The 12,344-nt window shown below is 39.0% G+C and overlaps 2 protein-coding genes across 4 annotated transcripts in view; one reads left to right on the top strand and one right to left on the bottom strand.

Annotated features, from left to right (window-relative positions):
- Window positions 1–6,659, bottom strand: part of LOC124612300 (trimeric intracellular cation channel type 1B.1) — a 57,069-nt gene extending 50,410 nt beyond the window's left edge. The window contains exon 1 of the mRNA XM_047140413.1: window positions 6,413–6,659. Within this exon, the coding sequence (XP_046996369.1) occupies window positions 6,413–6,533 (121 nt within the window). The 5' untranslated portion in view covers window positions 6,534–6,659. The remainder of the gene's footprint in view (window positions 1–6,412) is intronic.
- LOC124612298 (endoplasmic reticulum metallopeptidase 1-like) overlaps window positions 1–12,344 on the top strand; it is a 474,311-nt gene that overhangs the window by 162,772 nt on the left and 299,195 nt on the right. Inside the window, exon 1 of one of the 3 annotated variants that reach the window (XM_047140408.1) lies at window positions 7,116–7,250. The exons of 1 other annotated variant lie outside the window; for it this stretch is intronic. In XM_047140408.1, the coding sequence (XP_046996364.1) occupies window positions 7,230–7,250 (21 nt within the window). In that variant the 5' untranslated portion in view covers window positions 7,116–7,229. Of the gene's footprint in view, window positions 1–7,115; window positions 7,251–12,344 lie in introns of those variants that run through there. One more of the 3 variants, XM_047140410.1, reaches the window with a different exon arrangement.

Raw genomic sequence — 12,344 nt, 5'->3', positions numbered from 1 at the left:
CTGGGATTATGAGATTCCAGCCAACTATTCTGTCATATATCTGCCCATGTGTCACTAAGTTGGAATTTTGGTTTGCGCATTGTCCTATTCCTTGTTAATGTCAACTTCCACAAACTGAAAAAGAAAGTTAAGATCTAATGCCCAGCCAACAATAAGGTTGTTCGAGATGATGCATAGATGGGTTGGTAAAGCACTGGAAAGGGAATTTTGCGTATCCTTTCGAAAGGAACCATATCAGCATTCGCCTTGAGAGAAGTGTGGACAATCTTACTTGGTGGAGGAAGGACCGCTCTGTAACGGATGAGAGCATACCGTTACTCATCCACATATGTTAGTTGCAATTTCACTTTATTTTTTTTGATGTCCACTGTGGGGTCAGGGCATGATGAAACGTATACTGGTACGTTTTTCTGCCGTCATCACTATTTAGTTCAGAGAGAAATTTGTAGAACAGCGATCTGTTACGATTTTTAACAAGAGTTTCAAGTAGCGCTATTCTCTCGACAATCTGCATCATGTTTATCTGAGCGGAGTTTTATCTCAGATCTGTTACCCGTTAAGTAGTCGCATGATTGACAGCGTCCTCTGCAAATCGAGCCATTTGGTTCAAAGGCGACGGGATGTCGTCTATCAGCATGGGAGAACTTCGGCCTCATGTTAACGGCGATGAGCGGACTCGTCGGTTACTGCGTTTCTCAGCTGGTCGCGGATGTGTTTGGGCGTAATAGCGCGGAGAATGCGTTCGGCTTTCAGCCAAAAGAAGTTTGTCTGGATGTCACCGTCCTAGGTCCTGCATGTCCCAGACGGAAAATAATCACACTGACATAACAACACCCCCCCCCCCCCCCTCTCCCCCATAGTAAAATGGTCAGCCTTTGCCGGAAGTATCAACGATTGTTTCTTCTGGTGACTGAGCATCGAGGGGTGCATAGAAAGAGTCCTTTTATTGTTCCTGGATCCAATAATAATTTGTTGTGAAAAAAAAAATTTCTGAGTACCTAACCTTACAGATCTGTAAATACGCATTTATGTATTTTCTCTGTTCAGTCATTTATGTATTTTCTCTGTTCAGTTATGTGTACTACGTAAACAGGTGTTCTAGATGCCCAAATAGATTATAAACTCCGGAAGCCAAATACAAGAAAAATACCTCTTTATTTACGATCTTTTATATAGTTTGGTACATTTAAATATTCTTGACTATATACGCAATTAAACTGATTGAACACGTTAATCCTGGTCTATATTGTGTTGCTAAACCTTGATGCCTTTCGTAGACATCGCACTTACAACAGCTGAAAACATAGTGGAAAATATGGAAAAGTAATAATGCCTAAGGATATGACATGTTTAGAATGTCGTGTTACGATTAATAACGCAGTACAGGCGCAGACGACAGGTCTACCCTCCGTAAGGTAGTGGTAGTAGATATAGTATTTTGGTTTATTTTAGTATGCTTCTCTCTCACTTCCCAAAATGCTTGCGAGATCTGTAGTTCAAGAAATGTATATGGACCTTTGTGAATTACATCATTCGACAACAGCCCTGGGACGTGAATCATGAGACTGGAGATAAAAAAAGAACGAAGACGATGCTTACCACCTCCACCGCTTGGTTGTGAACATCAACAATCAACAGTCACCACTGGGAAACAACAAAAACATTCGCCAGTAATTATTTCAGTTATACATATGTAACGTCAAAAACAGCAGCGAGTGCTGCTGCAAATATCACCGCTCTTGAAATATACATAATCGGAGACAGTAACGATAATGTGCCGCATACAATAAAAAAAAAAATCCAATACATGTCTCAGAGTGGTTTGTAGCCTTACTGAACCGTTCACAGCTTATGTAGACGCTCTATGACCTCTTTTTGACGACTGTCCCTGTTTTTATGCTGTAAGGAAACTGTTGAGGCATAAATTTTGTCTTCGATTAATGGTTATGACTAGTTCTTTTACTGACCGAAGGAAAGTGATTCAATCTCTGATGTTGATTGATATTATGCATATGGATGTGGGAACAACGACTCTTAATTGAAACTTTAACCTGAGTTTCAATTTACAGACATATATTTTCATTATTTCTTTTAAAATCTGCCAAGAATAGTGATAGCCTATATAGTGCCAAACTGCAAACACACAACAGCAGTCGAGAACCCCAAAATGTTCAACCTCTTGTGTGAAATGGAGACGCCGTGAATCTGTAGATCAAAATGCCACAAATTACAAGTATCAATTGTAGTTGTTGCGGTCTTCAGTCCAGAGACTGGTTTGATGAAGCTCTCCATGCTACTCTATCCTGTGCAAGCTTCTTCATCTCCTAGTACCTACTGAATCTGTTTAGTGTATTCATCTCTTGGTCACCCTCTACGATTTTTACCCTCCGCGCTGCCCTCCAATACTAAATTGGTGATCCCTTGATGCCTGAGAATATGTCCTACCAATCGATCCCTTCTTCTAGTCAAGTTGTGCCACAAATTCCTCTTCTCCCCAATTCTATTAAGTACCTCCGCAATAGTTATGTGACCTACCCATCTATTTTTCAGCATCCTTCTGTAGCACCACATTTCGAAAGCTTCTATTCTCTTTTTGTCTAAACTATTTATCGCCCACGTTTCACTTCTACACATGGCTACACTCCATACAATTACTTTCAGAAAAGACTTCCTGACAAATCTATACTCGATGTTAACAAATTTCTCTTCTTCAGAAACGCTTTCCTTGCCATAGCCAGTCTCTACTTCGACCATCATTAGTTATTTTGCGCCCCAAATAGCAAAACTCATTTACTACTTTAAGCGTATCAATTCGTAATCTAATTCCCACAGCATCACCCGACTTAATTCGACTACATTCCGTTATCCTCGTTTTGCTTTTGTTGATGTCCATCTTATATCCTCCTTTCAAGGCACTGTCCATTCCGTTCAACTGCTCTTCCAGGTCCTTTGCTGTCTCTGACAGAATTACAATCTCATCGGCGAATCTCAAGGTTTTTATTTCTTCTCCATGGATTTTAATTCCTACTCTGAATTTTTCTTTTGTTTCCTTTATTGCTTGGTCAATATACAGATTGAGTAACATCGGTGATAAGCTACAACCCTGTCTCACTCTCTTCCCAGCCACTGCTTCCCTTTCATACCCCTGGACTCTTATAACTGCATCTGGTTTCTGTACAAATTGTAAATAGCCTTTCGCTCGCTGTATTTTACCCCTGCCACTTTCAGAATTTGAAAAAGAGTATTCCAGTCAACATTGTTAAAAGCTTTCTCTAAGCTACAAATGCTAGAAACGTTGGTTTGCCTTTCCTTAATCTATTTTCTAGGATAAGTCGTAGGGTCAGTATTGCCTCACGCGTTCCAACATTTCTACGGAATCCAAACTGATCTTCCCCGAGGCCAGCTTCTACCAGTTTTTCCATTCGTCTGTAAAGAATGAGATTTTCACTCTGCAGCGGAGTGTGCGCTGATATGAGACTTCCTGGCAGATTAAATCTGTGCGCCCGACCGAGACTCGAACTCGGGACCTTTGCCTGTGAGTACCGGGCGTGAGTCATGCTTCGGTAGCTCTGATGGTAGAGCACTTGCCCGCGAAAGGCAAAGGTCCCGAGTTCGAGTCTCGGTGGGCACACAGTTTTAATCTGCCAGGATGTTTCGTCTGCAAAGAATTAATGTTAGTATTTTGCAGCCGTGGCTTATTATCAATTTTAAAATGGTTTTTAATCTGGTTGATATAATTCAAACGGGTAAGGAGGAAGACGTTAATGTAGTAAATTCAGTTGTTGATAATCTATTAACAAAGGTACACGACGGAATGATGGGCGGTAAGGAATTGCCTTTTTTGATACCATAATTAGCTTTCACTCTGTAATATGTGCTTCGCCAATTGAATACAGGTTTATCGAGCTGTACCAAAAACAATTACTACTTGAAATTGACTGTAGCTGAAGCATAATCTCGAGACGGTCGATTTGGGTTTGATGTGCTGTGATCGACGAGCTCATTCGAAGGAACACAAGCTCGGAGAGGGAAAATTTGCCGTGTCCTTTCAAAGGCATTAACCTTAAGTGAATTACGGAAATCAGGGAAAACCCACATCTGAGTGGGCGGAGTATTTGTCCCACCTTAAACACGAGTCTTTACCACCTCGTAAGCTCGAAAAAATGTCATTCGGCTGAAACTTGTCCTCCTCCTCACGCTGACCACGAATTTGAAACACCAGTACAAATCTGTCCGTCTTACCCTTCGTCGACCAACGTGCTTTGAAAGGGAAATATTTAAATCTTACTAAATTTCCCGATAAAGTCGCAAATCCCGGTAAGTATTGCTGCATATCCAAAACTGTCTAACGCTTTCCTCACAAGCTCACTTGCTTAGAACTTTACAGTGAATTCTAAATGATCAAGAGGCAGAAAATAGTTCACACATTCTAGGTGATCTTCTGAAAAAACAGTTTGAAAAATAAGAAACAAATTAGATAAGTATCTTAACAAAAATGTTCGTCTTATAAAGCAACCTGGTTGAGAGGTAAATAATTCATTCTAACAAATTACAAACATTTCCTTTCTCATTCACTCTGTTGAATGTATCTGTCTATTTCTTAAAAAAAAAAAAAAAAAACCACACACACACACAGAGAGAGAGAGAGAGAGAGAGAGAGAGAGTGGGATAACTTTGGTTTGGATTTTGAAGGAAAGTATTGCGCTGTCTGCTTCTTACTGGTAGCAGTTTTCCCTTTGGTAAATTCCAATAACGCAAAAGATTTGGCTGAAAAGTTCGTTCACAATGTTCTGCTCTGGAGATGATTAATTGTTGGCTTAATATCTGTTGTAGGCAGCGTCAACTCCACTCATGAACGGTTTCTTGTTTCCTACCAGAACATAAACATATCTCCAGTTTCGCATTCGATTTTCAGTAAACAGGAGATTCTGTCGCAGTGTATTTTAAAAACGATCTGATAACCCCCTAACACGAATCTACACCTCCAAATCTTGATTATTAAACATCTACGGATTGCACGTCGCTGAAAGTAACACTACTAACATAAATCGTACAAACAAACCACATTGCAAGGCATGCGCAGAAGTGTACTAATACCAGGATAGAGTTCAAGAGTTGATTATTTTTTCCGTTACTTACTGCCCTCGAACACTCAATCCACAGGCCCTACATTTTAAATTTCAAATATATTTAACTTTGAGACTTGTCGAATAAATAGACTGACATGTCAATTATCTTTCAGATACATTACGTTTCTAAAATTGCCGTACTTCTTTTTGTCGTAAATGTTAAGCTGCGTTTTATTAACGTGCATTAGGTTAATCAAATTTCGGAAGCGCTATAAGATGAAGTTTTTTTATGAGTATTTATCTCATGTTAAGTTTCCTTCATAAATGTTGACTAATCGATTGCTGTTAAATGTTTAAAAAAAGTTGATATTTATACTGGTGCACAAATACTTCACAGCTGATTTTTGTGTGATTGACTATAAATATTATTTGAGCACGAAAATCGTCCCTGTTCCAGCAGTGATAAGTAAAGTAATCGGTCACTACTGCATGTCGAATCTTATACCATACGAGTCTATCGTGTATGTACAGCAAAACTGAAATATTTGCCAAATTGCACGATACTGAACTTTAAATCAGGCGTGTGTTTTGCATGTTACTACTCAGTACGAGGCAACGCCATCTCCCATGAGCTGTTGCGACCTGGGGACACGATCAAAAATATCTCGAGACCGCCCTTTCTACGCCCAGCCACGCCGGTAACAGAAATAAAAATCGCTCCGTAGGACGACCGCCAGATGTCTAGTAAAAGAATGCGTTCGTAGCAACGCCATCTTCTAACAGAATACATTATCATTTGATATGCCTTTTTTCAGTGTCCCTTAATACAATAGAAGGAATTATTTTGGGTTTACCCAAGGCAGCAGCTGCTCTTAACACTACAAGGATGCGGTGTTCTATTTACATCGCTGTCGTACAAAAGAATGTAAGTGGTATTTCTGTGCTAAAATGGTCTCTTTAGATTTCTATATCCGTGTCTACAAAAACAGATAAAAATTAAACAAATCACAAACACGGTTACGTTTCGTGTACGTTCGAATTCGCTACAGGAGTTTTTTCCACTGTATTTCATAAAGGCAGCACGGTGAACAGTATGGAAGGGCAATTCCGTCAAAGACAATGTAACAAAGTCAATGAGCAACCAAGCAGAAAAATCAATACTACTAAGCTCAAAACTCCACGTTGCCCGATGTTGTGTTTGTTGTATCCGAATGGATGACTCAAATATAAATAAAAGTAGCATTTCTGAGTGAAACTTCACCAGGGCAGAATGGTCTGGTTCAATAATTAAGAATCTGTCATTCACATGATATTAAACGTAAACAATGATTAAATTCTCTTACCTGGTCCCAAGTCTTCTCTGACGTGAAGTGCACACAGCACGGAGTGTGCTATATCAAAATACGGGAACATTTTCAGTTTCACAACTTGATTTGCTAAGTCTAGGAATGCTTCGGGATCCATGGTGCTGCTGCTGATGTTATCACTTCTCTTACAGAATTAAATACGTTTTCCAACCACCAACCAAGCACCCAAGCCTCGCCCCTTAGCGCTGGCCCCTGCTGTTAGCAGAAGACAGACTGAATTGAATAGTATCGAAAGTTACCGCCAGTGGCAGCACATGCTAGCGAAAGTATCAGAGGGTCTCCAGTACTGACATCGAAACAGTCTTTATTAATATACTGTATCGATATCATGGTACAACTTTGGGTCTAATTTTATGGCTACTTCCAAGAATAAGTAAATTGTAACTTTTTTTATTGCTCTTTCCGTCTGCTTATACGCTTTAACTTAGTTTGTCATAAAAATTTTGAGCTTTCATCGACCATTTAAACGACTAAAACATAATACTAAATCGCTAATTTGTATGATTATTTGCTATACTTGTTGATACAAATTTATTTTTTTCTATCGAAAAACACCATTTTACTGCTAAGCAACAGCGATAAAAAGAGTAGCGATTCAGTATCGATACCAAGTATCGATATCTCAGAACTTCAGTGATAAACTTGGTTTCTGCTAAATTTTTGTTAGTCGGTGATATGTACTGCGCGCTAAAGCCAAAGTAGCACCAGTGAAGGGCGGAAAGCGGTGCGTTACAGGTTGTTTGTATACAAACCTCCCCCGCGCCGCTTGAGTACAAAACATCTAATTGCAGTTATGCGTAATAAAGAGAAAGAGGTAAGACCATTTTAATTTCACAAACTTTCGATTAATCAGTAGAAATGTTAAACTTATTCTTTCTGTGGTTTGTGTCGAAGAAATTATATATCCGTTTGCAAGGAACGATGAAAACTGTTTCGTTTCAGACGTTGCTTACCTCATGAAAAAGCTATATATCATCGAAATCATGTTGTTATGGAGACGACTAATGTCGTCTGCACGTACGGACGAAATAGTTAACGTGTGTGTATTTCAGTATGTATAAAGGAAGAAAGAATGTGAAAGGTTTTGTTTTGGCAGCCGCAGAATATTTCTGTATCGTAAAGACAATTATATGAAAACAGTTCTCAATATCAAGCAGTTCTGTATTCTCCCAAGTTGGTTGGGCTATAGCTTCAAGTTAAGTTGTGTTCTTTGATACATAACCATTTTAATGCTGGAAAACAAAACAGGTTTTGCATACCAAAATTCTAAAGCTTTCTTAGGATATGACCGAAAAATGCTGTCCATATGTAGATCATTATTGTATAATCACATAATTTTAATAGTCAAACCTAATTACTTTTTTATTTTTCATAATCTCAACATGTTTCCCCGTAGGAATGTGCTGATTCAGCTAAAAAATTTTGAACTCTCGTCGTATGAAATCACTGTTGCTTAAATAGCAAAATTCACTTTCTTGCTAATGGTTGTAGGAGATTTTAGTGTATTAACTAAACGAATAACTTTTGCATTCTGTGTTAGCATGCTTTTTTAGTGCAACTGAAAAGAGTAGTTATGATCTGTTTAACTATGAAGACGCCGCCGAAGGAAAAACATATTAGCGAATAATCGGTAAAGTAGGTGTAGGCAATAAATTTTTAAGAATAATCTGGAAGATAATGGGAGGAGATCAGATGTAAAGGCACGGCAATAATTTCAGCGTGAACTGTTGCTTGAAGCCCACTTCAGGTAGCTACTGCACTCGGTTTTTCTACTTGCAGAAACTTTTTTGTTTACATATGATTTTATTTACTGTGCAACACTTAGCTGTTTTTTTTTGGGGGGGGGCTATTAATTGTTAATAAAACTTCTGAAAATGATTAAAAGTCATCGTCACATATTAGTCCATTTTGATCTATTATATTTTGTTAATAAGACAAGGTCAAAAAAACTATTGGTCGGAATTGTGCGTGGGGTAAGTTATATAAACGGTTAATTTTCAGTCTCTCTTTGGATACAGTTTTGTTTAAAAAAAGAATTACTGGTCCCTTTCTGCTATCAACTGAAAAAGTTTTGGCATTAATCTGCTAGTTCTTAGCATTCATGAAAGACACTGTTAGATTGTGTAATATTGTAGTTTCTCTAGCACTGCTTTCAGTCCTAAATCATCACCAAATGTTCCTGTCTGAACTTTCAGATAGACTTCTTTCTGAAATGTGCAGTGTATCTTACTGTAAATTTAATTAACGCATTATTCGCTTTGTTATGCCGAAGCGCAGTACATGACTGTACTGAAACGATCCACCGCTAAAGGAAAGAAAAATAAAAAATCGCGAAGTACTACCAGTCGCCACCCATTGGCATCTAGATTGACGGATTGAGACTTCTTGTAGTGCATCCAACGATTTTGATTATGACGTTATGGATATGCACGTTTGATACTTTTACCGCTCATCAGATAATTGTCGTTTGTTCTGATACTCGCATAGTTTGGCAAGGCGCCTCTGGTGGTTTAGTGTTGTTGTTGGTAATTCGTTATACAACGTCGTACACAGTGTACAAAGAGAACTTACTGGGATGGTTTCTATAGTGACTGGAGAATTTGATTACTGTTCCAGCGGTACTGCGAAAGGGGTCATTGCTGTCAGCAAATAAAAGGTAATACAGGTACATTAGAGCCTTCCACACCTCCGCCGATGGAGATGACGCAGTCATTGACACACTGTGTTCTATCGTCGCACCAAACCATTCAAGGCAATCACAGGGAATTCCTTTTAATAAAAGAGTATAGGAGTTCTGCTTCGCCACTCCTAGCACAGTCCGGTCTTGTTTCATCTCTAATAGTGCTAATAGAAAGTTAGAGCTGGACGTCCACTGACGCCTTCGCAATAGTTTTTAGAAGGAGCACGAACTCGTGTAACAGTAAAATATGATACACTCAGATTGCTCTTTATTACAAGCATCTCGTTCTCGACTGTAGTCATCGCCAGATTTTGAAAGTTCTGTGAATGGATATTGCAATTTTGCCTTAGGCCAAGACACTGACCATTTGTTCTCATTATTATATAATGGGACAAAATTACCAATCTTAAAGAATTCCTTTGGCAGAAAGCACCGTTGCACCACTAAAATTAGCGATTTGTGTATGCTACTGGCAGACGTAATGTTTACCAATCAACTGAATTTAGTTTGCTTAAGTTGACCATGACTGTCCAATCTATATTAGAACCATGTGTGTCCACCTGGGTGTCACCCCAAAAACTTTTGCTCAATGCCGAAGCCATTACTGGCGTCATCGTCTATTGCACCTCCGTTATCTCGCAGCATAGGTCCCAGTTCATTAAGTGCCGTGTGATCCAAAAGTAATTGTATTGATGTCTGATGTGCCCAGAATTTATTGCTATTTACTGAGGAAAAAGTTACTTTCAAAATAGCTAAGTGTTTAGTCAGGTACTGCGCTGTAACGTAGAAGTTTCTGTCCATCTTGAAGGTGATTTTTGCTATATAGCAAATAGGAGAGGCAGGGGAGAGGGAAGCAGAGCACCTCAGATAAATGCGAAGACCTGATCTGTACTAGGCAACTTCACAAACCACTGATTAAACTGAGTAACTGTTCTGAAATTTTTTCATTACAAAAAATCTGAATTTCCATAAAATCAGCATCGTAGTACCAGCAGTACTTTTTCCCAGTCTCTGCTTATCAACATTTTTCTTACTTTGTATCACTCAGTATACCTGCATAAATCGTGTCGTCTTGAATCTTAATTTCTAATACAATTCCTCCTCTCAATTTTTAGCATCCACTTTCCTTCCATTAGCCAATACGTCACTTTTTAAATTATTTCCGAGGTAGACCGCGCTTGAGATTTCCACAGACGGAAAAGTGACTTATCACTTCATCCTCCGCCACAAAATATATTTTCCTGTCAACTTTTAAGTGCGCTCGCGAAATGGTATTTCTTTTTACATAAAAGTAGAGTTCTCATACTGCAGAGTGATCGTCGAAGAACCGTGGGTGTCGAATTTCTGAGAGATTAGTCATAAAAAAATTCATAAGCACGTTCCATTTTATTTCCTGTTTCTTTGTATTACCTTCGTTCAAATTTACGAGAGCAATGATGCTTCGCGCGCAACTCCCAAAGTCTTTGAAAGTACCGCAGTCAAGGTTTTTGACATCTGTCCTGAAGTTATTGTAAATTGTGGTTTTTGATACTGTTTGGTCATCTGATTGTGATTAATTTTCCTTAAATGACCACGATCATTTCCTTTTATTGGTTTCCACACACGTTTACGCAATGTGCCTTTTTTGTTAAGCCAGTTCCACGTTTAAATTACAAATTTGTGCGTGGCCCATGCACAATTTTTTTTTTCAAGAGGCAAATATTATTAAATAGCTATTTTTTTTAAATTGCATGACTGATTCAGAATTAGAAAACGTTTTGTGGCCCAAGAATTAAATTTGACAATAACTTATGTATCTCAAACGATTTTCGGCTAATTATTATTTTTGGTAGTTTACTATGATATCTTAACAGTAAGAACATTCAACTGAACGTGCGAAGTACAACTTTTATGTTATTGGTAAGAATATAGGTGTCACCGCTTTGTTTACCCAACCTAAAACTTCATCCTCGTATGATAAAATGCAGCGTGTCCAAGGTGTACAGAAGTTGTTTTTAGACCTACAATGTAGTCGTCGTGTGAGTAGGGCCTCCTGTCGGGTAGACCGTTCGCCGGGTGCAAGTCTTTAGATTTGACGCCACCTCGGCGACTTGCGCGTCGATGGGGATAAGGTGATGATTAGGAAAACACGACACCCAGTCCCTGAGCGGAGAAAATCTCCGACCCAGCCGGGAATCGAACCCGGGCTCTTAGGATTGACATTCTTTCGCGCTGACCACTTTTTATATATAAAATCATTTTGTTCTATATTGTTCGTTGAATTTGTTCGGGTCGGACGTCCGATGTCACCCGTTCAGTTTCTTTGTTGATTCGTTCACTCAGTTTTTTTATTACAGAGGGTAGCTAACCCTCTGACCTAGCACGCTAGCTACCGTGCCGGCACCACTCAGCTACCGGGGACGGACTATAATATAGTATGAAACGAAAACTGTGACACAGAAAAAGATGAGAACGATTGAGAAAATTCTGCTCGTATCAGCAAAGAATAACTAACGTTAATACCCCTTGAAGTGGGGGCTAAGGCTGCAAACATAAAAAAAGTATTTGATTTGATGGCATCTACAACAATGTACTTGCTTACGAAATACATCTGATCACGTTAACGGTTTTATTTCATCACTTCATTGCTTTCTCTATTTTTTTTATACTTACTGGCGTAACTTAAACGAAACAAAATGTTTTGTAAAACTACATTTTGTGACTCGCTGGCGTGTAGTGTAGTCTAGAACCTACGACCAGCTAGATAAACGTGAATAATCTTCAAACAGGACACTCAAATTGGACGGTAGAATCGACTTTTAACAGCAGAGGACTCTACCAAAGCAGTTCTAATCTCGCCATATTGTCACATTATTGTGCACTCACCCCAATTTCCAGCAGAATTCGTAGCTCTTCGTAGACCGCGTTTGGCGAAGTGTTATACCTTATAGAGTTGACTCCAATATCTGGAGAGGGCATATTGTTGACCTCTAAAAATTACCTCAATGCCCTAATGGAAAAAAATGGTTAAAGTTCGATGGGCACGAAGTTAGCGACTACTCTTAACATCTGAATGTGTTTTACGCAGTATACTCTACGTCTAGGTAATCAAAATGCACAATATCATCAGTGAAATCGCACTCAATCTTCTTGACTCTGGGCGGGGTAGCGGAAGAGCTGTTGATGCTCCATTCCTCATTTTGCGATCGCGACTGGCTTTCTTCGTAGAAAAATGGTTCACCATTTCAT

Source organism: Schistocerca americana, chromosome 4 (genome assembly GCF_021461395.2).
Source record: "Schistocerca americana isolate TAMUIC-IGC-003095 chromosome 4, iqSchAmer2.1, whole genome shotgun sequence".
NCBI classification, from domain to species: domain Eukaryota; kingdom Metazoa; phylum Arthropoda; class Insecta; order Orthoptera; family Acrididae; genus Schistocerca; species Schistocerca americana.
Note: the sequence above shows the minus strand (reverse complement) of the source record. Positions and strands in the feature narration are given on the sequence as shown.